At 37.6% G+C, this 23,280-nt stretch overlaps 1 protein-coding gene across 2 annotated transcripts in view; it reads left to right on the top strand.

Moving 5' to 3' along the window:
- Positions 1-23,280, top strand: part of BRD7 (bromodomain containing 7) — a 35,812-nt gene that overhangs the window by 7,184 nt on the left and 5,348 nt on the right. The window contains exons 3-12 of one of the 2 annotated variants that reach the window (XM_050922545.1): positions 390-519; positions 964-1,021; positions 2,094-2,238; positions 5,164-5,274; positions 9,967-10,148; positions 11,560-11,683; positions 12,718-12,793; positions 16,467-16,574; positions 18,355-18,487; positions 20,646-20,757. In XM_050922545.1, coding sequence (XP_050778502.1) covers positions 390-519; positions 964-1,021; positions 2,094-2,238; positions 5,164-5,274; positions 9,967-10,148; positions 11,560-11,683; positions 12,718-12,793; positions 16,467-16,574; positions 18,355-18,487; positions 20,646-20,757 — 1,179 coding nt within the window. The remainder of the gene's footprint in view (positions 1-389; positions 520-963; positions 1,022-2,093; positions 2,239-5,163; positions 5,275-9,966; positions 10,149-11,559; positions 11,684-12,717; positions 12,794-16,466; positions 16,575-18,354; positions 18,488-20,645; positions 20,758-23,280) is intronic. The other variant, XM_050922547.1, reaches the window with a different exon arrangement.

Below are 23,280 nucleotides of genomic sequence, written 5' to 3'. Positions count from 1 at the left end.
AGATTATGTAATGTAGTGTTAAAATCTTCACCTTGCCCAAATATCTAAGTCAGTAAGGTGTAAGAGAACAGTTAAATCATGAAGGTTTGGTTGTTTTTTGTGGGGTGGGGGTACTCTGGGGAGAATTCTCTGTGTATGAAGTTGCTCCTGTCACTCTGTAAAAATCCCAATTCTATCACAAATACAATGTAAAAAGACTCTCTTTAAATAGTAGTTATTCTGTTACCTGAATTACTCTATCTTCCAGCAGGTGGAGACAGTGCCTTTAGAAAAGTGAAATCTTCCTGTCCTTTGTTTCCCATCTTAAATAATCTGAACAAAGCATTAGTTAGCCAACAATAATGCAGTTTCTACAGCCTCACTGAAATTGCTTATCTTTCTCTTTCTAGGAAGATAAAAAGAAGCGAGATCGGGAACATGCTGAAAGCGAGGGAGAAAGAGAACTGAAATGTCAGACTCCTGTGAGACTGGAATTGCCACCAGAGAAACCACTGGCGAGTAGTTTAGCAAAACAAGAAGGTAGAAATAATTAAGAATTAATTGGTTTTGTTGAGATGCTTTAAAAGCTGAAATTGGTTCCTTAAAAATAATGTCCTGTAAAAGATGGCTAGTATTTTCTTGAATTGAAAATGTTTTACCTGTTCTTATCTTCATATCAAATGACTTGACCTTTGATACTATCCAAAAATAGCTGAACTTTGAAATACTGCAACTATGGTGGCATTTTCAAAGTGAGACTCATTGCTTGTATACAGGCATCACTACAATGTTTAATAAGGCAAATTAGAAAGGTAACCCCATACTCTCTTTGCTGTGGTGCATTTAGGGCAGTAAACTTAATATTTGACAGAATCCTCTAATGTACAGCAGTTTTGTAAAATCAGATGATAATCCTGGGGTGGAGGGTTTCAATTTTTTTGTAGTTGTTTCCTTTTTCCCCCATCTTTCTTTTTCCCTCCCTAGAAGTGGAACAAACACCACTTCAAGAAGCTTTGAATCAACTCGTTAGACAGCTGCAGAGGTGAGTACTTGCTCTATCAGAACTATGAAATGGAAATTCAAAACATTAGTTGCTAAAGGGTATAGCAGCTTTGAAAATGTTTAAGCTATGTGGCCTGTTAACAAGCTTGGTCAATTTTAAAGTGCTTGATAAATATTTTGCCTGGCAGCAGCAGCAGAACTACAAACTGTCAAGCATACAAATGTCAGCATTTTATTTGCTTTCATTGGCAATTTGTAGGATATTCTATAAAGAAGACATAAATTGACAGTGAACCTCTTTTTGTTGGTAATATTACCTATGCATTCTAGGGTTACAGCTGCATACAAATCAAAAGTGAGGGGAACTTACAGGGCTATTTTATAAACTTAACTACCAATAGCAGAATGTCATAGTGCTTGGTAATTTCTCCTCAGACTTGCACTTGCACTTTCTTTTAATACCTCTAATTATTAAGTTTTAAAGACTATTAAAAGGAAACAGCATGGCAAATATACTGAACACAACACAAATGTGTCCCTTGTATGTCGTTAAATATTTGCTTTCAGAAAAATGCAAAAATTTTTAATTAGCGTTCTGTCAAAATTGCAATCTCATCTAACTGAATATGAATTTGTATAGTCTCAGTCTTTAAAGTAAAAAGGTAAATGCACATAAAAATTAATAGCTTTCTAAGGCATACAGCGATCATCTTTTGAATAGGAGATTCAGATTCCCAGGTGAAGCGAGCGGGGGGGGAAGGTGTTGGGTGTTTTTATTTTTTTGGTTTGGTTTGGTTTTTTTACAGTTTTGCAGGAAGGACCAAATCAAGCATAAATCCTCTTAATTTAAACCTTCTCCAGCTAACTCTGAATTTGGGGGAGAGGTTCACGGTCTATGCCTGGCATACAAATATGCAGATGACGGGGTATCAGGTTGAAGAGCTCACTTTGTTAACCTCCCTAAATTTTCAGGTTCTCTCCCACTCTTCCAAACTCAGAGTTAGATATACAGTATATCTAACTTAGTCTTCTCTTCTATTTAATTCCAAGCTCAATATATTCTTTCTTATAAAAATAAAATATAAAGAGCACATCTTTTCATATCTTAACAGAAAGGATCCAAATGCCTTCTTTTCATTTCCTGTGACTGACTTTATTGCTCCCGGCTACTCTATGATCATTAAACACCCAATGGATTTTAGTACCATGAAAGAGAAGATCAAGAACAATGGCTACCAGTCCATAGAAGAATTAAAGGTGCTTATAAGTTATATTTTTCCTACAGAGAGGGATTAAATGATAACGCATAGAAATACAAGCAATTGCATTGTACGGGATTGTTCCCTTTTATTCACATTTCCTTAAATGTTCATATTCTATGAATATATGAAATTGGCAGAAATCAGCACATGTGGCTTTAGCAATATTTTCTGTTGACCTTGTAAGCAAACAAGTTCTGAAAATACAGAAATTACACTTTCTGTTTTTAAAAAAGTAAACTGGATGGCAAGAACAAATATGTATAGTATTGGTTAGAAAACAAATATAAACAAGTTATATGTATTTTAATATGATATAACTGGAATCCAGTTTCATGAGTGATTGCCTATTGGTCTGAGTGGAATTTTTTTCCCTTCTATGTCTGCTGCTTGCTTGTAGGATGTAACCCAGTGAATTTTCAGAATTGTGCTAATTGGGTTAAATATTTACAGCTCTTCTAGAACCCAAAATATGTAATATAGTTATAGCCATCTTGGTCTCAGGATATTAAAGAGAGGACGTGAGGTAATATCTTTTATTGGGGAAAGGTAATTCGAGTACCAAAACTAAAGAACTCATGTGACTCGAAAGTTTTTCTCTCTCCAACAGGAGTTCCTCCAATAAAAGATATTAAATCACCCACTTTATCTCAGCCCAAAATATAGTCTTAAACAACACAACATGCAAGTCAGTAGAAACCATTTAATGTCTTTATTTCAGAATAAAACTGCAAAATTTACAATGGACTGCATATAACCAGAAAATGTAAGGATGGAGATGAATGAACTTGTCATCCTTGCCTACCTGTTACTACTCCATCAGATTTCCCACTCCCCTCCCCTCCCAACCCTCGAAATGGCAAGTCTTTAAAAAAAAAAACATAATACACATATGGCCCCTTTACAGCTGTTTTCTGTCTGACAAGTACAACTGTATGATCTTCAGGGAAAGCTGTCTATGCCTGGCATTGCTTTTACCTTCCCATTAATAATAAAGAGGTAGTCAAATGTCTGTCAAATTGCTTTGGCCTCAAGAACAAACCTGTCATCTCAAGAAGAGATGAGTTCCAATCTGCAGGCCTTGGTCCTTTGAAGATGTCTAGTGAGTTAGAGAAGAACCTGCCCTTTTGCTGGTATATGTGGGGAACTGTTGTGCTAAGTGGAATTCACTGTTATCAAGAAATTGGTTAAAGATGCTACTTCTGACAGTCCATGTTGAACTGACATACTGATATTTCATGGCTTCTCAGAGTGAATTGGGCATTTGTAAATGTCCCAGAATAATTGCTTGTGGAACATTGGATCACCCCCAAAGAATATCAGTGATCCAAAACACCTGGGACAGATAACAGCCATAACTCTGACATAACTAGGATGAGTAAAGTTGAACCCACCTCTAGGGAAGAGGCTGCAGTGCTATGATGGCTCTTCAGTGCTCCTGTTCCTGCCAAAGAGGATTTCCTCTGAAGAAGTGTAATTAGTTTCCAGGAGCCAAAAGTCATAGAAGCTCAGTTTGACAAAATTGAGCCCTCAGGGCATGATCATGTATTCCGTGCACACCAAAACTCCCAGCAGTTTAGGGTGAATGAGGAATGCAAGCTTGGGTTCCAAAACTCTGAGCTACGTGTCGCCTTTTAAGATCTGCTAACTTTCTAGTTTGTGCCCCTTTCCTGGAAAACTGTGAGGCTATAAAACATCTTTTATTCATCAGGATGTGGAAACAATATAGGCAGAATCAGTGTCACTTTCAGTGTAGCATAATATGTTTTACTTTTGTAATGGAACAGAATACCATTTGCTCATTGGTAGGAAGACATAGTCTGTAGCCCTTCACCTGCCTGACTGGGTTTAAATGGGGCCCTCAGTTGCAATTTCTGACTGTAACGTGTTTGCAATTTGTGCAGCTAATATCTGGATTACTGCTAACTTTTTACATTTTTTTTCCCAAATATATGTTCTCACTCAAAGCTTTGAAGCTGAAGAAAACGTTCCTTTGTTGTTTCAGCTGTTTCAGATTAGTCTGGCGCACAGATCTACAGAATCTATTTCTCTCTGCCTTTTTGAGTTCTTCGCCTTTCACACACAACTGCACTGATTCATAGTGGAAGATATTTTGTGCCAAAACTTCAGTTTTCATTTCAACTTTGACATTCTGTGTAGATGGTTGAATGGGAGGTCTAGCACATCTATGAAGAGAAGGTCTGACATAGTTCATCCTTTGTTAGACAGTCCTTTGATACCCTTTGCTAAAGCTTAGGATTCTGTATTTCTTTTTCGCATTAAAATACTAGTGAGACACAGCTGACACCTTAATGACTAAGTGCAATTCAGTCAAGGATTTATATATTTTAAAACTCTGTTTTAAGGATTTGAGCCAAGATTTTTAAAAATGGAGACCTACATCGATAAGTAAGTACTTAAATGGCCTGATTTTTTTCAGAAGTCCTGAGCACCCAACAAATCTTATATCAGACTGCTTATGTAGGTGTCAACATAGGGATCTAGACAATTTGTGCATATGTTCTAAAAAGTTTGACCTTAATACACCTCTACTCCAATATAACGTGACCCGATATAACACAAATTCGAATATAACGTGGTAAAACAGTGCTCGGGGGGGGGGGGGAGGGAGACGGGGCTGTGCGGTCCGGTGGATCAAAGCAAGTTTGATATAATGCGGTTTCACCTATAATGCAGTAAGATTTTTTTGGCTCCCGAGGACAGCATTATATCAAGATAGAAGTGTATTTTTCATATTTAATTACTTAAATATCTTTGAAATTGCAACAGGCTCTTTTTGAAGCTATTTGTTTGTTACCTTCAACTCAAGACACCACTTGTATGGCAGCCAGCTATTTTAGTATAGCATCCTATATGATCTAACTTAACTTTCATTCAAAATTCATTAATTTTTTTTGTACAGGACAACTTCAGATTGATGTGCACTAATGCCATGATCTACAACAAACCAGAGACTATTTATTATAAAGCTGCAAAGAAACTACTGCACTCAGGGATGAAAATACTTAGCCAGGTAATGAAAAATTTAAATAAAATTTTGTTTAGTTTGGGTTTTTTTGTCTTTAATTGAGAAATAGAACAGGCTGTATTCAGTCTGATTTTATTTGGTTTTTGGTTTATAGTAAATGGATAACATTAACGAGTAGTGGATAGGGCTCTGGACTTGTAGTTAAGACCTGGGTTCTATTTCTGGTTTATTACTGACCTATCTTCACATGTGTAAAGTGGTGAAACTATAGTTACTATCTTTTATAAAGCACATTGAGATATATATGGATGTTAAGTGCAATGAAAGAGTGAAGTTGGTTTTGGGTTTTTTTGTACTTTAACGGTTGCATGAACATCCTCAAACTTTGTTTTCCAGATGGACTAGAATAATATTGTAAAGGGGTGCAAGATGTGTCATTTGGGGCCTGATACAGTGTGGAAGGAACCATAGTATTTCTTTGACATAATTTCTTCATTATAACTTTTTAGTGAAAACGGTTTACTATTTTCTCATAAGCCACTCTAGTTGTAGGGAATTTGTATATGGAACACAAATACTAAATACTGGAAAAAGGTTGATTTCATTGGTCAAAACTTAGTTATTGAGAAGTCTTGCTTTCACTGTGAAATATGTGGGATCCATTTTCTTAGAGTTTAAGGTCAGAAAGGACTACAACATCATTTAATCTGATCTTCTGTATATCACAGTCCGTTAAGTTTCACCAGGTTATCCCTGTATCGAGCCCAATAACTTACGTTTGACTAAAGCATAACTTCCAGAAAGGCATCCAGTCTTGATCTGAAGACTCCAAGAGATGGAAAATCCAACATTTTCCTGGGTAGTTTGTTCCAGGAATCAATCACCCTCACAGTTAAAAATTTGTGCCTTATTTCCAATTTAAATTTGTCTGGCTTCAGCTTCCTGCCACTAGTTTTTGTGCTTTCTCCTTGAGCCCTTAGTACTTGGTTTTCTCCCTGGAAAAATACCTATACACTATAACCAAGTCACCTTTTTTTTTTCTTTTTTACTTTTTTGTTAAAAGGTAAACCGATTGAGCTTTTCAAGTCTCACTATTAGGCTTTTTGTCCAGCTCTTGAATCATTTTTGTGGCTCTCTCCTTTTACCTTCTCCATTTTTTTCAGTATCCTTTTTAAAACGGGGAAACCAGAAGTGTATAATATTCCAGTATCAATCTCAGCAGTACCAATACAGAGCTAAAGTTACCTCCCTACTCCTGTTTATACTTCTAGATGCAATGCACTTTGTCCTTTATTATATATAATACAGAATAGTTAGGAAAAGCTATTTTGCTTTGTATCTACTTCACTTTTATATTTAGAAGAAGACAGAGTTCCCAAAGCTACTTACCACTATAAAAGAGGGATGAAAAATTTTAAACACTCGGAAACCATTTGTGCTGAGATACTGCTTGTCCCTTCTAATTTACAAAGTGCACTTGTCAAAGTAATGCCCAATCTTTTTCATAAAAAATAAATATCAACCCATTAACTTGAATTTGATACATGTTAAAGGATAGAATTCCTTATTTACGGCAGGGAGCACTCTACATGTATTTGATTTTAACTATTGATAATATTTCATACTCTGTTTTCTACAGTACATGGGATCTTGCAGTTACTCTAGCTACAGTGTTGCCCTTCGTCCCTCAGATCTCATGTAAGCAACCAAAATAGCACATTTGCTGTTTACATATAAAGGTGACCACAAAAGGAAATCAGTTACAATCACGCAGGTTCTCCTCTGTAGCCTTTCAATGTAAAATGCTATTTGTTTCTTTAAAAAAAAGGGGGAATAAAGAGCAAAAGTGAGATAAGACAGGAAGACGACTTAACAAGCAGCATGAAAGGAGAGAAATTCAGACACTAGTGGGTAGGATATGGAAGGGGGGAAAGGATGTCAAAGAGCATCATTAGTGATGGTAACATATCCCTTTTAACTAATAATTTTGTGGGAGACAAGATGAGAGAGCTAGAAAAAATGTTTTTCACAGGATCCAGTGAAACAATTTGATATCTCCGCAGATTGCTTTAAACTTCATTGAACTGCGACCCCCTTCTGACAACAAAAATTACTACACAACCCCAAGAGAGGGAACTGAAGCCTGATCCTGCCCGAGCCCCGCTGCCCTGGGTGAGGAGGCCAAAGCCCAAGGGCTTCAGCCCCAGGCAGGGAGCCTGTAACCTGAGCCTCGCTTCCCAGGGCTGAAGCACTCAGGCTTCGGAGCTCGGGCTTTGGCTCTGGCCCCGAGCCCCAGCAGAGCTAAGCCAGCCCTGGAGACCCTATTAAAATGGGATGATGAACCACTTTGGAGTTCCGACCCAAAGCTTGAGAACCGCTGCTCTAAAGAAAATTTTGAGATGTAAGAGGCAAAATAAAAAAACTTTCCTATTCCTACTATTGCTTCCCTTCTATCCCTACCCTGATATTTCCTTGTACCATTTGCCGTCAGACCACCTACCCTTTGCTAACATCTTGGGGAGGGGAATATAAACACACCCTTTAACTTATAAATAGGAAGGAAGAGTTGCTTTTTTGCACACTTGTTACTAGGAGCTATGAAATATTACGACATTAAATCTAGTATTGGATACATTAGAGATGGATCAGATGGTATGTGCCTGAAATATAGGAGTACAGAAATCTGTACTGATATAAATTAAAATAGTCTACAGAGAACATTAATAATAGTATAGCCTTTGTGTTTTCAGTTTAGTATTAGATCATTTTAGTGCTTTACAAATTGTAGGTATCTAAAGTAAGTTTTGTTTTACAGTGGTGCCTGTGGGTTCCACACTAGACCAGAGAACCATTCTGCTGGATTCTTTACAAACACAAAATAACAGTCCTTGTCCTAAAGAGTCTACAGTCTAATAGACAAAATAAACCAAGGGTGGGATAGGAGACGGTGGCACAAAGCGGTGATGTTATTTGCCTGAGGTCGCACCAGGTCAGTGGTAGGTTTCCTGAGTCTTAGTCTAGTGCCCTATTCACTGGATAACATTGCTTCTTAAAGGAATAGTGATAGAAAAATTCTATTTTGAGATTTTCTTAAATATAATCTGATTAAAATCTGTTTTATGGTACATCCGTTAAGTCACTACATTTGTTTTGCTCTGAGCAAACTATGATTTCCAGTGTACAGCAAAAAAAGTTTAAAGATAAGAAACAAACAAAAGCCAGGAAATTCAACACCTTTATGCAGTCTTTTTCTTTCTGAGGCTGATTCTACTGTCGTCATTGTTTTCAATTTTTTAATTTAATAACACTGTTGATTAATTTCTTGCTCAAGAGTCCGACCCTTCCTGCATTACTTTGTTTTCTGCTTCTTGACCCTGCTCGGGAAGCATTCATCATCTTACTGAAAATTTGAAAAGAAAAATAGCTCTGTTCTTGTTCAGCTCTTAGCAATAGGATGGAAATAGAAACATCAAAATGTGTCACTGCTAAAAATCCCCTTTCCCTTTGTCTACAAAACCCAGCTGTTACACTCACGCTATAGTGACATAACTGCACAACATTTTATTGCTTTAATGTTCACCTTGGAGATTGGGAGAAGTGTTCCACACTCCCATAAATAGTTGCGTGAAGAGAGTGGAATCATTTTATTTTTCTGAAGGCTGTAACAGTTCCTGGTTGGTTTCTTTAATGGAACTAATAAAAATATGCTACTTTATAACAAAACATGAAATTACATACAAGAACATCCTCTACAATCATGTTCAGGAGTTCATTAAATAGCAGCTTCTTCACTGTATTTTCTTTCGTAAATTCCTGCAAAATTAACTTGTTTAAAAAAAAAACACATCCTGCTCTTGATTCATATGCAAAAGGTTAAACGATGTTTAAGATGGTTTCTCCATGCTGAAGTAAGATGTCAGTTTATTTTAATGATGCACGGGATGGATGTTCAATGTCTACACTTAAAAGGGTTTGTGAGTATAGATATATTAGAAGAGCTGTATAGACACGCCTGTCGTCCCAAAATGGAGACACAGAACTCTTACTTCAATAGCTTAAACCATTTCCCCACTCAGAATAAGCTATATGAGCAAAATAACTTCTTTATAACTGCATTTACACGAGGGCTTTTGCCAGCATAGCACAGCTATGTTTGGTAGGGATGGTGGTGGGTTTTCCCCCATGTTCCTAACCAACACAACTATCCCAGTAAAACTTTCTAGTGTAGACCTGCTCTTGGCTAGTTGCTAACACTACATAATGATAAGTAAAATAGCACTCTTAACATTGACTATTATTTTAAAGAAACACCTTGACATAAAATTTAACCGGCCACAGGCGTTACTTTGTTATAGCTGATAACTTTTTGTGGCTACTAGCATTGCAGCCATCTGTAAACAGCGATATCATTTAAGTACACATTTCCTCTTGACCACTTTCTCCATGTTTTTCATTATATGGATCTCCCGTAAATTAGTGAAAACGTAATATTTCTCTACTGAATGCTATACTGGAATTGAGTCTCACTCCATTATTTTGAGTATCATGCTTCAGTACTGTTGCCAGATCACCTTTTAAACACAGTGTCCATATTAATCTATTGACCATCTAATGACCCAAGTTGTCTTCTCTAGTTGATAGTGTTGGAAGAAAAGCATTTAACTGAAATCTTTGTGAACAAGTTAGGAAAGAATTAAGTGTAGATGTGAAATGAAAATATCCCTTGTATATTTTTAGGAGAGAATACAGAGCCTAAAACAGAGTATCGATTTCATGGCAGACCTGCAGCAGAGCAGAAAGCAAAAAGATAAGATGGAATTACAGGGAAATGGTGAGGATGACAATCTTCTTGGGAAAGACGAAGACTCTATGGAAGCTGACATCAAAGCATTCAAAACCTCCAACAAGGAGCATAAAAAGTAAAGTATTGTTTAAGTAATGATTTAAAGTTACCCACTCTAATTCCATTGAAAGAAACTGTTCTTAGACAGCAGTGGACATGGCCTGTTGCACTTCTGGCACTGTTTATGGACCAAGAAACTCTGGTTCTTAGACTCTTAGAAATTACTTTTGTTTTTTCCTCTATTCCTTTTTTTTCTAGCCCTTTCCTTTGGCCAAAATAATAATGAATGTATTTTTTTCATTTTGTAAAAGGTCTTCATTTTGCATTATCAGGGTAGTTCTGCACCAAGACTAACTCATTTCAAGATTTTTTGCAGGGTTTTTTGTGTGTCTGTGTAATTGTTCTCACTCTCAAGTAATGCCAGTTTGGTGCAAGCTGGCAAATATGACTTTGCAACGTTTTGATGCACTTTACAAAATGTAGTCTATTGAGAATTTCAGTTGGCAACTACTAGCTATTTTTGCTGTCAGATATGTCTTAAACGCTGCAGAGGGTGCGTGTAACAGCAGCAGTTCTGCTATATTGAAATATCCTCAAATACTTAAAAATATTTGCCAAGCTGTGACTTCGTTCTTCTGAATGTTGGTACTCAAGATATGACAACATAGCTCCAGCAAATCAGAGTTTAAACTGTTGTAATAAATGTACCAAAACTATTCTCTTTCGTTTATGGGAATGCAACTGTAAAACATGGCAGTGCCCCAAACTGACAAATCTCTAACTGGAGAAACCCATGCGTGAAGACAACTGTAGAGAGACTAGCACACGGAGAACCAAATTATTTGTATAAGTCCATTCTCTGGCTTATAGATAGAGCTGGGTGGGAAAAAGTATTCCCATCCAGCAAAAATTTGAGATTTCGAAAATTTTTCATCCTGAATCACGACAGAGTCAATCTCAACATTTTTTTACAATCCAACAACCTGAAAAAAATTCCATAATGGATCAATCGAAACATTTTGTTTCAATTCTGACTTTTCTTAACTCTTTTAATATGAATTCAGTTTCAAAACAAAGTAATTCAATCCAAACCAAACTAACATTTCTCATTTTGAAAATGTCAAAATGGGCCACTTGGACAGTTTTGAAACATACCAATTTTTTCAAGATGGAAAATGTGTCAAAACGGACTCTTTCCTGCAAACAGTTTCAGTTTTGATGTACTGGCATTTTTGAGTGAAAAAACATTTTGGCGAAAAATTACCAACCATCTTTACTTATAGACACAGCTTCCTAATGCATATGTTCTCCTGTTTAAACCTGCTCAGACTGGAATCCTTTGTACATACCAGGTACTCGACATTCTAAACCGATGGTGTAATGGTCTGACACATGAGACTGTTTCTCCATTGAACCTTTGCCAATACTTATGATTCAGTGACTTTGCTAGTTTGTCAGATAATGTGAAAAACTGTATTTATTTGCAGGAAAGACAAAGATCTACTTGAAGAAAAACTAAGGAATAACAACTTAGAAAGGGAACAGGAGCAGATTGATCGTATCATTAGAGAATCTGGAGGAAAGTTAACAAGAAGACTTGTGAACAGTCAGGTGAATAGTCGGGTGGATTTGGAAACCAATTTGTTTACTTTTTGGGAAATGTCCATTTAACGTTGTGTAGCATTTGAAATTTTGAGTGTAAAGTGTTGTTATTTGCATGGAGTTTTACTCGTGTTTAATCTTGATTTGAATCTAACATTGTAAACACAGGAAGTTGAAAAAAGTTCTTTTTAGCTGAATATTTACTGAACTTGATGAACTGAATAAGATCTCTACTGTTGGCCTTTACGCTTCTTGACTTCAGTTGAAATAAAGTTTTGAATGAATTTTAGAGCTCAGTCATGCAATACTGGTAGAAACAGTTTTAATCAAAGATTACATTTTGAGTCACTTGAAGTTTATAGTAAATGGTGCAGTGCAGAACCTCAAAACATTTTAACCGTAGCATGCAAAAAGCATTGTTTCAGAATAGTCCATTCTAAGCAAAGACTACTAACTGAATCCAGTGATACAGGGATCTTGTGCTGCAGACAAGTGTTAAAGACACTAGACTAACACAAACAGGCCCATTTCATTTGAGACCAAATATTTGAGTGCAGCCTCCTAGATATATTATTCCCTTGTACCTTGTTGATGAAGGAGAAAAACTTTTGAACTATACAGAGCTCTTTTTCATTATTAGTCATATCTAACACAGTAAATCTGTTCAGTCGTTCACAACAATAATTTCTATTTGCCCTATTAATAATGAAATTAGAAATTTTCACAAATTGGTAACTGGGGCAGTTACAAATTATAGACTTTTTTTTAAAGCCTGATGAATTTTGACATTTACCATTTAAATGATTGGGTTTAGGCCAGCTGTGAAGGTATCAACTGAAGAATAAGCGTAAGAGTAGCAAAGCTACTGTAACATTTACATTTGTGGGTCAGATCTAATCTCTTATTACTCCTCCCTTCATCACTGAAATTTTTCCCTATAATACCATATAAAATTCTTAAACTAAGTTCCTATCAGTTCAGATATTATGAATCCAAAGTTGTTTGTAAAATCAAATGTTTTTAATAATTTAATTTGATTTCAGTGTGAGTTTGAAAGAAGAAAACCAGATGGTACAACAACATTGGGACTTCTTAATCCATTTGACCCTAATGCAGGAGGTATGTTTGGCTCTTGAGCATGTTAATTATCAATTGCTAGACCCACTCTTGGTGTGTGCTTCAGTTGCCACCAATTATATACATGTCTCCATTAGTGTAGAGGAGCTGCAAACCTGCTGGCACAAGCCATTAGGGAATCCTTGGATAACTTAGGCTATGTCTACACTACCACAGTAAGTCTACTTATGCTACGCAACTCTAGCTACATGAATAAAGTAGCTTGAGTCGACGTACCTTAGGTCAAGTTACCGCAGGGTCTACACCGCGGGGGGTCAACAGGAGAAAATCTCCCGTCAACTTACCTTACTCTTCTCGTCGGGGATAGAGTACAGGGACCAACTGGAGAGTGATCTGCAGTCGATTTGGCAGGTGGATCGATGTCGGACCGTTGATCCTCGCTATAGTGTAGACCCTGCGCTTAGATGTGCAGTGCTATTTCCCTCCCTGCCATGTGGTTTAGGGAGCATTCCAGCCGAAAGGGGGCATGGATAGAGTTGTTAGCTATTCCCACCTTGTGCCAGTGCTGCACTAGTCCCTGGCTAGCCCCAGAATGGGAGGAAGTATAAAGATGACATAAAGCTGTCCCTTCCCCTCCCCAGGTTTCTGGATCAAGCAGAACTTGTCAAGAGTGAAGAATTGGGGTCCAAGTTCTGTTATATTCCATGTGAATTCTTCTTTTATGTTATCTCAGATAGTGTAGCTTGGGGAGGAGGGAAAGAAGAACTTTTTATTAGCAATGAATTTTCCATGGAAGGTGGTGGTAATTGTTTGCTCAGTAACTCTTTCTGGTATTACTGGTAAATATATTCATGTTTGTTTAAACATATTTAACATTAAATACATAATACTGCTCTACAGCCAAAATGCTGCTGAAATAAATGCAGTCAAACTTAACTAATTCTGGGTCACTGAGAATGAAAATGATGCTTAAAATTGTTGATTGGCACTAGTTTTCAAGATATGCTATTGGATCAGTATATACGACCCTTGACTTGGGAATGGCAGAGGATAAGTGAGTTATAAAGGGAAGGGATCTCAATTTAAACCAGAAATGACTGAAATACATCTTTGACTGGATCTATGAATAAATCTATGACTGGGTTTGGACAGCACTTGCTTTTGAGGCAAAACAATGAATGATGCAATCTGAAGCTGGTATTGCGTCATACATGATATGAATTGCATCCTGTTATTCCTAGAAGTCATGGATGATGCAATCATAACGAAGCTTCCATCACTCTGCTGAACAAATTGCCCTATATCAGCTCTAGAAATCATACAGTGTCGTGCTCTCTTATTTGTCAGTGTTTGATTTTGCAAAGGGACACATTTCTGTTTAGCCAAAGTGAGCAGAGATGCCTCGTACTTGTGTGAACAGTGCAGATAACTTCTGCTATTGTGGTGAAGTGACTTTTGCATCACAAAAGCGCAGTATAACCACTATGGTTAAGAAAGCCTATCACCTTTATTTTGGCTGCAAAATTGGAGATCAGGACAAGAGGTGGGCCCCACACATATGCTGCAACACTTGTGCAACAAATCTTCGTCAGTAGTTGAACAGGAAAAGGAAATCTATGCCTTTTGCAGTGCCAATGATTTGGAGAGAGCCAACAGATCATACCAGCAATTGTTAATTCTGTATGGTGCCTCCAGTTGGGAAAGGTATGTCAAAGAAGAAAAAGTGGACTGTGCATTATCCAAACATTCCATCAGCTATACGCCCAGTACCCCACGGAGAAGGACTGCCAGTTCCTGATGCACCAGAATCTCTCTCACTTGAGTCAGACGAGGAAGAGGAAGAGGATGAAACTTCTGGTCCTGAACCATCAATGTCACAGGACCCACATTTTCTCCCATCCTCCTCCTCTGAACCACACCTCATAACACAGGGTGAACTGAATGACCTTGTCAGGGATTTGGAACTACCCAAGAGTAAGGCAGAGCTGTTGGGCTCCAGACTACAGCAGTGGAATCTCCTGGCAGGTGGTGATATAGTTTCCATGTTCCGTGACCATCAAAAGGATCTTGTCCCATTCTTCTTCATGGAAGGTGATCTTGTAGCCTGCAACAACATCGATGGTGTGATGGCAGCCCTCAACATCGTTCACGATCCAGATGAGTGGAGACTGTTCATTGATTCATTGAAGACGAGTCTTAAAGCTGTTTTGCTGCATAATGGCAATGTTTTGCCATCAATTCCAGTTGGTCATGCAGTCCATATGAAGGAAACCTATGACAACATGAAACAACTTTTGAGGTGCATAAACTATGACCAACATCAGTGGCAACTTGGTGGCGATTTGAAGGTTGTTGCTCTCTTGCTTGGTCTGCAGATTGGATACACAAAGTACTGCTGTTTTCTCTGCGAATGGGATAGTCGTGCAAGAGATTCCCACTACATCAAGAAAGATTGGCCACTCCGACAGTCATTGGAGCCTGGGAGGAAAAGTGTTCAGCATCCACCACTTATTGAATCAAGGAAGATTTTGTTACCACCCTTACACATCAAGCTGGGTCGTATGAAGAACTTTGTCAAGGCCATTGACAAAACACAAGCAGCTTTCAAGTACCTCCGTGGAAAATTTCCAAGGTTAAGTGAAGCTAAGATAAAGGAAGGTGTCTTTGTTGGTCCTCAGATTCGTGAACTTCTTCAAGATGATGCATTTGACCATGCACTGCGTGGCAAGGAAAAGACAGCATGGAAAGCCTACCAGTTAGTGGCAATAAATTTTCTCGGAAACAACAAGGCAGACAACTACAGGTTGTTGGTGGAAAACCTCCTCAAGGCATACAAAAGCCTTGGTTGCAACATGTCACTAAAGATACATTTTTTGCATTCTCATCTAGATTTTTTTCCACCGAACTGCAGAGCAGTGAGCGACGAGCATGGCGAGCGATTTCACCAGGACATTGCAACAATGGAGAAACGCTATCAGGGCAAATGGAGCCCATCAATGCTTGCAGACTATTGCTGGACAGTGACAAGAGATGCTTCATTTAATGAATACAAGAGACAAGCCAAGAAGCGCCGAGTAGACACTGAATAGGACTAAACTATGTACAGAATAGTTGTTTGCCTTTTGTTTCATAATAAATTTTATTTATATAACCCTTTTGCTGATTTTTAAAGTGTTACATAAACAGGACAGGTGAAATATTATCATGTAAAGCAACCGTAAACATATGAAAAGACCTAGGTTTACAATTTATGATTAAAACTCTACTATCTACACAATATACATAGACATAAAATGTAAAAACTTAAATATCTGAGAAACAGTAGCCAATCAGTTGTTTTAATTGTCATATTTGAATTCAGCACATCAAAATACATAATAAATATCACATTTTATCTCTGAAGCAGACGACTTCTCAAAAATTGTAGACCAGTGTAATCAGAGACTGGTCTTATTTGGGTCTGTCTTACTTAAATTTTTGCAGTGGTGTAGCTGTCCATAATGGCCTCAGTCAAACAGGGAGCTAATGCAATTTTGAGAACACCTGATTTATTTTATTTTTTTGGTATCTATACAGTTTGAACTTAAATCTTTGGAAATTGCAGACTGACAGAATTCGTGCACTGAACTCCCATGTTAAGTTGGACATTTTGCATCTGTTTAATGTTGTTAACTATTCCTTGGTGACTTCTGTGTTGTGATGTGCTGTATTGTAGAACCAGGTTACAGCCCTATGAAGTTAGGTATGACAGCTGGAAGACTACAGTCAGGAGTTAATACATTACAGGGGTTCAAAGAAGACAAAAGGAACAAAGTTACTCCAGGTGAATGCTACATATTTTCTTTAAACCTTTATTTTCTTAAAAACAGCAGTAGCTCCTCTAAGCTAGGTATTTAAACCTCACGACAGCCAACCAAATAGCTTGGAACTGGGTTTTATGCAGCTGTTAGAGCTAAATCATAGTATTCTCATTTGTTCTTTGAAGCAGAATATTACATATCCTCTTCATGTATTATCTATCAAATAACTACTTAAGCAGATCTAAAATATTTTCTAAACTGCACATGCAAAAATGTACATACTTACATGCACAGATGCAAATGGTCAGGTCGGCACAGTGGTTCCTTTTCACGTGTACTGGGTGTATTGGTTGATCACGGGACTGTAAGCAGCTAATGTGATGTGACTGTGAAAAAAGCTAATGCAGTCCTAGCATGCATCAGGCAAGGTATTTCCATTAGAGATAGGAAAGTGTTAGTACCATTATACAAGGCACCGGTGAGACCTCATATGGAATACTGTGTGCAGTTCTGGTCTCCCATTTTTAAGAAATGTGAATTTTAAACTGGAACAGGTGCAGAGAAGGACTACTAGAATGATCCAAGGAATGGAAAACCTACCTTATGAGGCGACTCAAAGCTTGGCTTGTTTAGTTTGACCAGAGAGAGGCTGAAGTGAGATTTTTTTAGAGAGAACAATCATATCAGACAGATAAATGCCAGAGAGGGAGAGAAGTTATTTAAATTAAGCACCAGTGTGAACACAAGAACAAATGGATATAAACTGGCCATCAACATGTTTAGACTTGAAATTAGCCGAAGGTTTCTAACCATCAGAGGAGTGAAGTTCTGGAACGGCCTTCCAAGGGGAGCAATGGGGCAAAAACCTAACTTGTTTCAAGACTGAGCTTGATAAGTTTATGGAGGGAATGGTATGATGAGACTGCCTGCTGTGGCATATAGCTGATCTGCAACTAATAGCAGCAAATAGCTCGGTCAGTAATCGGACACTAGATGGGGAGGGCTCTGAGTTACTACAACAAAATCTTTCCCAGTTGTCTGGCTGGCTGGTTTTGCCCACATGCTCAGAGTCTAACTGATCATCATATTTGAGGTAGGGAAGGAATTTTCCTCTGGATCAGACTGGAAGAGACCCCGGCGTTTTTCACCTTCCTCTGCAGCATGGAGCCTGGGTCTCTTGCAAGTGTAAACGGTGGATTCTCTCCTACTTTAAGTCTTTAAACCATGATGTGAGGACTTTAGTAACTCGGCCAGAGGTTACAAGTCTATTACAGGACTGGATGGGTGAGGTTCTGTGGCCTCCAGGGTACACAAGGTCAAATTAGATGATCACGATGGTCCCTTCTGGCCTTAAAGTCTATGTGGAAATACAGATTTGTGCACAGTTAGTGATAGCATGAATATTTACATCATGCTTTTTAGAAAATCATGACCTTAATGTTTGGTGAAATCAGCTTTATGTAGGGACTATATCACATAGAAGCCAAATAACTTCTACAAAGGGAAGAAATGGGATGGAAAATCCCTTTTAAGTCATCTCGTCTGTATCCCTGCCAGTGCAGGACTGTACTTCTATATATTTTCTAGTGCTTTAACCAGATATAGTTGATAGAATGTTTGTATGTAAGAAACTCTTGGAATTAAATTGATACAACAAATTAGTAAAAACTTGTAAGAAATGCATTGCTTAAAGGTTCCCTGTTTGGGACAACTTTACGATGCTGAATGTTACTCCTAATGTTAGAATCTGATATTCTGCATATGTAAGATAAGACTAATTAGTGATATTGTATTATTCAACAGTGGTATACTTGAATTATGGGCCCTACAGTTCCTATGCTCCAGCCTATGACTCCACATTTGCAAACATCAGCAAGGATGATTCTGACTTAATCTATTCAACGTACGGGGAAGATTCTAATCCAGAGTGTTTCAGGTAAGTAACAAAGAGCTGTATTCCAGTTTGACAATTACTGAAGTTATCTTGAGAGTAAGAAGAGTTTGTATAGACTTTGTTAAAGATTGTTTATCGTAACATATGCATATCTAGGAAAAAATAAATATACCTGTTTCCAGGGGTGACAGTAATAATAAATTCTTACCAATTCTGAGGGACAGGCCTCAGGGGCGAGGCTGCGGGGGTCAGCCTCCCCCAGCCAGCCCATCCGCGCTGCTACCTTGCCCCCGGCAGTGATTTAAAAGGGCCACTGACAGAGGAGGCTTTAATGCGGGCTGCATATGGGCCGGTACCGGCTTCTTACTGGTACGTCATACCGGCTCACTTTCACCCCTGCCTGTTTCCGTACCAGTAGCAGTTGCAGCATCTAATTCCCCATTCGTCTTGTACTCGTTAGATAATCAGTTTTTCCTCATGCAAAGCAGAATTTTCCTTTGTGATGAAGAGATCCCATTTCATCTTGTATGCTTCCCTTTAGAAATAAGGCAGACTTATCTTAAGTTAAAGTTTCTGAAGTAGTTTGAATAAAACAGCTGTGGTAGTCAAATATTTATGGTTAAGGCTGTATCTTGCATATTGAATGCAACCAAACAAGATTCTGGTACTTCCTCATAGTCCACCCACTCTACTTTTTAAAATGGGTGCTATTTTAAGACATAGCTCCTTTAATAACAACGCATCTGTGCCATTAGCAAGGGAAGAGCAATCTTAAGGCGTTTGATACTCTTGATCCATGAAGTGCATGAAATCAAAAATTCCATTGCAAAGGTAACACTGACTGATGCTGGAAGACTGTATTTTTCAGGCTCTTCAGACTGCCATAAATTATGATGGTTTTTCTCTTGTTTTAACCAGTTTGATTGCTCTGTGCAAATAACTGAATCATCTTTGTACTGACTTGCTTAGTTGCCATGCCATAATCCAACAATGTGTAATTCCATAACTACTTTAAAATAAGACACAACCTTTTCTAACAGCTACTCTTTAAAGCTGTCTATCCAAAGTATATAAATGTGCAGAAGGTCTGAGGGACATCTGCATGTTTAATTTTAAAATACTACTTAATTCTCACCCCCCCATCCCCCACTGTATAAATAAAATAGTGACTTAAAAAATAACAACTTTGTCATACCTACCCTAATATCATTAGAACTTAATAGCTCTCTTTCAGTTAACTATATTTCTGTATGCTTATATTGTTAAATACTTACTAAAGGTATTTTTGCACTTGGATGCAATGGTGATATGCTTGGTAGAAGTCCCTAGATAGTTGCTTAGTGTACAAAGATGTTCATAAAAAAATGAAAATCCACTCACCTGCACTTATTTCACTGGTGAAACCACCGTGTTTTTGAAATCTTCGAAAATGTGCCATCCTGCTTTAATACCGTTCAGAAACTGAAGAATAGTGTTGATGGCTACAGGTGTTTAGACAGAATACTTTTTATTCCAGTACTTCTAAGGAACCTGATTTTATCGTCTTAGACATGAGGCACCTTTACTACTGGTGTCAAATGTCAGTTCATGAACCATGGTCGTAACTATGGGACATCTCAGTGCTACACAAACTTCAGTTTCAAATATAATGTATATAGTGCTTGAAATGATAATGATCAGATTTATTATACTGAGCAAAATGGCTGTAACTGTCTCACATCTTTTATAACCACCCTTGATTCTAATGCCTCAAATAAAGCTCGTGGAGTAGTGATACAGTTATGAATACACCTTTGTCTTGATGTGCTTTAGAAGCATTTCCTGAAAGAAATTTAGAAAACTTCCTAGTCTTGTTAATACTCCATGATATAGCTCACTTCAAATACCTGAATTGTTTAAAGAAGTGCAATAGCAATAATGACTATCAAACATGCAAAACTGATTACAGTTTGAGAGCTTGCTCCTTAAAGCACTGTTCAGTTGCATTTTAGGCTAGTTGTGAATCTAAGTTAGTCCACAGGCTACAAAAGCCTTGGCTAATTAAACAAAAAGTAAACCTGTTAGATTGATTCCCTTGCCAGTCTTCTAATATCAGCATTTTCAAAGTTCAGTATGGTGGTTTGACATATTAACCATTTACAGGTTTTTTTCTGTCATCTGTGCTTGACGTGAAATTGATTTCTTTGTAATTACCTTTCAGTATTCATGATTTTTTGGCAAAGTCTCAAGACTACCCATGTGTAATGGCTGATGGTTTGCTGGATGTTTTAACTAAAGGAGGACATTCTAGATCTCTGAGAGAACTAGAAACGGTAAGAATTGTGATTTGGGAACTTTCTGATGCTTGTTTTATCTCTAGAAGAGAACGAAAATGAAAAGTTCTGAAGCCAGTTGGGCTGATTTGGTTTAGAAACTGGCATTTCTCACTGTTAGCTAATGTGTTTTTGAACATGACCCATTTTTTTAGTCTAGATATGTCCTATCCCGTTTTAATTAACATGCATCCACCCTCAAGTCGATGATTGACAAATTAATGGGTTTTGAAATATGTTAAACTCCGTGTATCCTAACTGTTGAATCATTTCATATACTTCTAGGTATGCCTTTGCATTTTTAAACTCTTTGTTATAGAGAATGCTGGGAGGGGGAAAACAGTCAACATGTAATAGTTGGAGGTATTGTCCAGCAAAGTAACTTAAGTAAGTTGAAGCAGGAAATTGACTGTGCAGTTAGATTCATGTTCTGAAGGAAATCTCATCATAACAGTTTGACAACTGGTATGGTTTTCCAGAAGATCGTTGCAGCAAAAAAAGCTGGAAAGAGAGTTAGTAGCAAACACTGACTTCTTTCCAAAGGCAAAAATGCAGTTATGCCATCTTGATTTGCAAAAATTGTTTCAGCTTTATGTATTGTTGTACACAGTAACTTTTATAACCTTATAGCACGTAACCGTTACCCAACTTTATATAAAACCACAGGATGGGCAGAGTGCATACTCATAAAACATGGCTTCATAGTATAAATTGACACAGACTTGTCAATTACTTTTTTTAACAAATAATTCCACAGTGCGCAGTTGAAACTCTGCAGGTGAACATTTTCAAAATTAATTTTTATAAGTAGTAGTAACTTACCATAAGCAGAATAGTTCCTCAGTTCAGAAGATGGACAGCAAACACAGGTATAGTCTGTTCTATATGCATAACAGCTTTTGAAGAGCTGAGCGTGCTAGCTGATGATTAAATATAGAATATAGTTCTTGTCTCATCCCATGATGTTTAGAACTGTAAAATTTGATCATTATGACATATAGAAAAGGCATTAGTTCTAGATGCTTTCACAACTTACTGATTCTAGTTTTACTTGTCCCTCTGTCTGTGTGGTTTGATTCATGATACTACGGTGAACCTGGCTTTACAGAGAGGAAGTACAAAAAGCCAATGAGAAACTAAAAGTGCTCTTCTGTGAACTGTAGCACAAACAAAACACACTGTGTATTTTGCCACTTGTATGCAGTCATTCCAAACACAGTTTTTGTACTACAACATCTAAAGCAGCATTAAGTCAGACAGTTACAATAAAAGCCAGGAAAGGCAGAAGTGAAGACTCCTGTAATAATGTTAACTTACTACAGATGTGCAAATGGGCAGGTGAATGTATTTAATGTATGTCATAAAACATGCAGGAAGTGCATTCTCCTTTTGTAACATTGAGCCCTAATGTTGCATTGATGTAACAATTAATTAATTTAAATTCTACTTTTCCAAAGAAAAAAGATTGTTCTTTCCTTATAATATTTAAATAATCACAGTAAAGCACAAGTCTCTAAGATGAATGGGAGGGGAGGAGAGGATTCTTGCCTCTGCTGTTGGTGAATGGCTGGAAATAGTTTTCTGTAGGGTTTAACCAGCCATCATCAAAGCTTTATATTATGACGACTGCGTCTTTGCAATTGGAAAATATAGGAGTAGGTCACTGTCACTTCCATTTCCATAAGCAGGATAATGGATCTGATTGTGGTGCATCCCCAGATCTAATGAAGCACTTTGGAGGGGTATTCAGCTCTGCAGCCAGGAAAGACTCAGAGACTGCTGTTCATTCTGGCGTTGTGCCCTAAAATCAATGGTATTAGCAGAGTCAGGAGTTGACCCCAGTGATGGGTTTACCTTCTCTTGATAAAAGGTTGAGGTGGAAATTGAGTGGCATGTCTTTTGTCCCTTATGCTTTTTTTTTCTTCTTTCCAGCGTAGGAGACAATTTGGCCCTGAAGTTTTGTAACAAAGTGAAAACTTGCAAAATGAACCAAGTCCTTGCCCCTCCCTATTGTAGACTGTGTAGAGTCTGCCCACAATCTTCTTTTGTCTTTACTGGTAAGGGAGTATAGTATAGATCATTTGTTTTGCATTTTTGGGAGCAGGAGGTTTTTGCTGTTTCCATTAAACGTTTAGTGTACCCTTAGCAGCAGCCCATCTGCTAGCCTAGGAGAATGAGTCATTCTCCTACCTGGATAAAGGGAAAGGGCATTATTATTCTGCTAATTAAATACTTAGTTATTTAGCACATGATAAACATTAACCATCTCATCGTCCTAGACCCTGTGAAGTTTTAGCAAGTGCCCATGCTGAATGTTATCACCAAGCAGAAGGGCTGATTTGGCAGGAAGGAAGTGTGGAAAGACAATGCTCCCCACAGTCCCAGAGTTAGCTGAAAACCTTTTAAAAAAAATCGGTGTTGTTAACTATATTCCCCTTTTTAAAGTATTATTTTAGAGTTTCATACCATTGAAAGGAATGGGGAGTTCATAGCTCTGAGATATTAACAAATTATATGATTAAC

The sequence above is a fragment of the Gopherus flavomarginatus genome, chromosome 14 (genome assembly GCF_025201925.1).
Source record: "Gopherus flavomarginatus isolate rGopFla2 chromosome 14, rGopFla2.mat.asm, whole genome shotgun sequence".
In the NCBI taxonomy this organism is placed as follows: Eukaryota; Metazoa; Chordata; order Testudines; family Testudinidae; genus Gopherus; species Gopherus flavomarginatus.
This window is presented reverse-complemented; position numbering and strand designations above follow the sequence as displayed.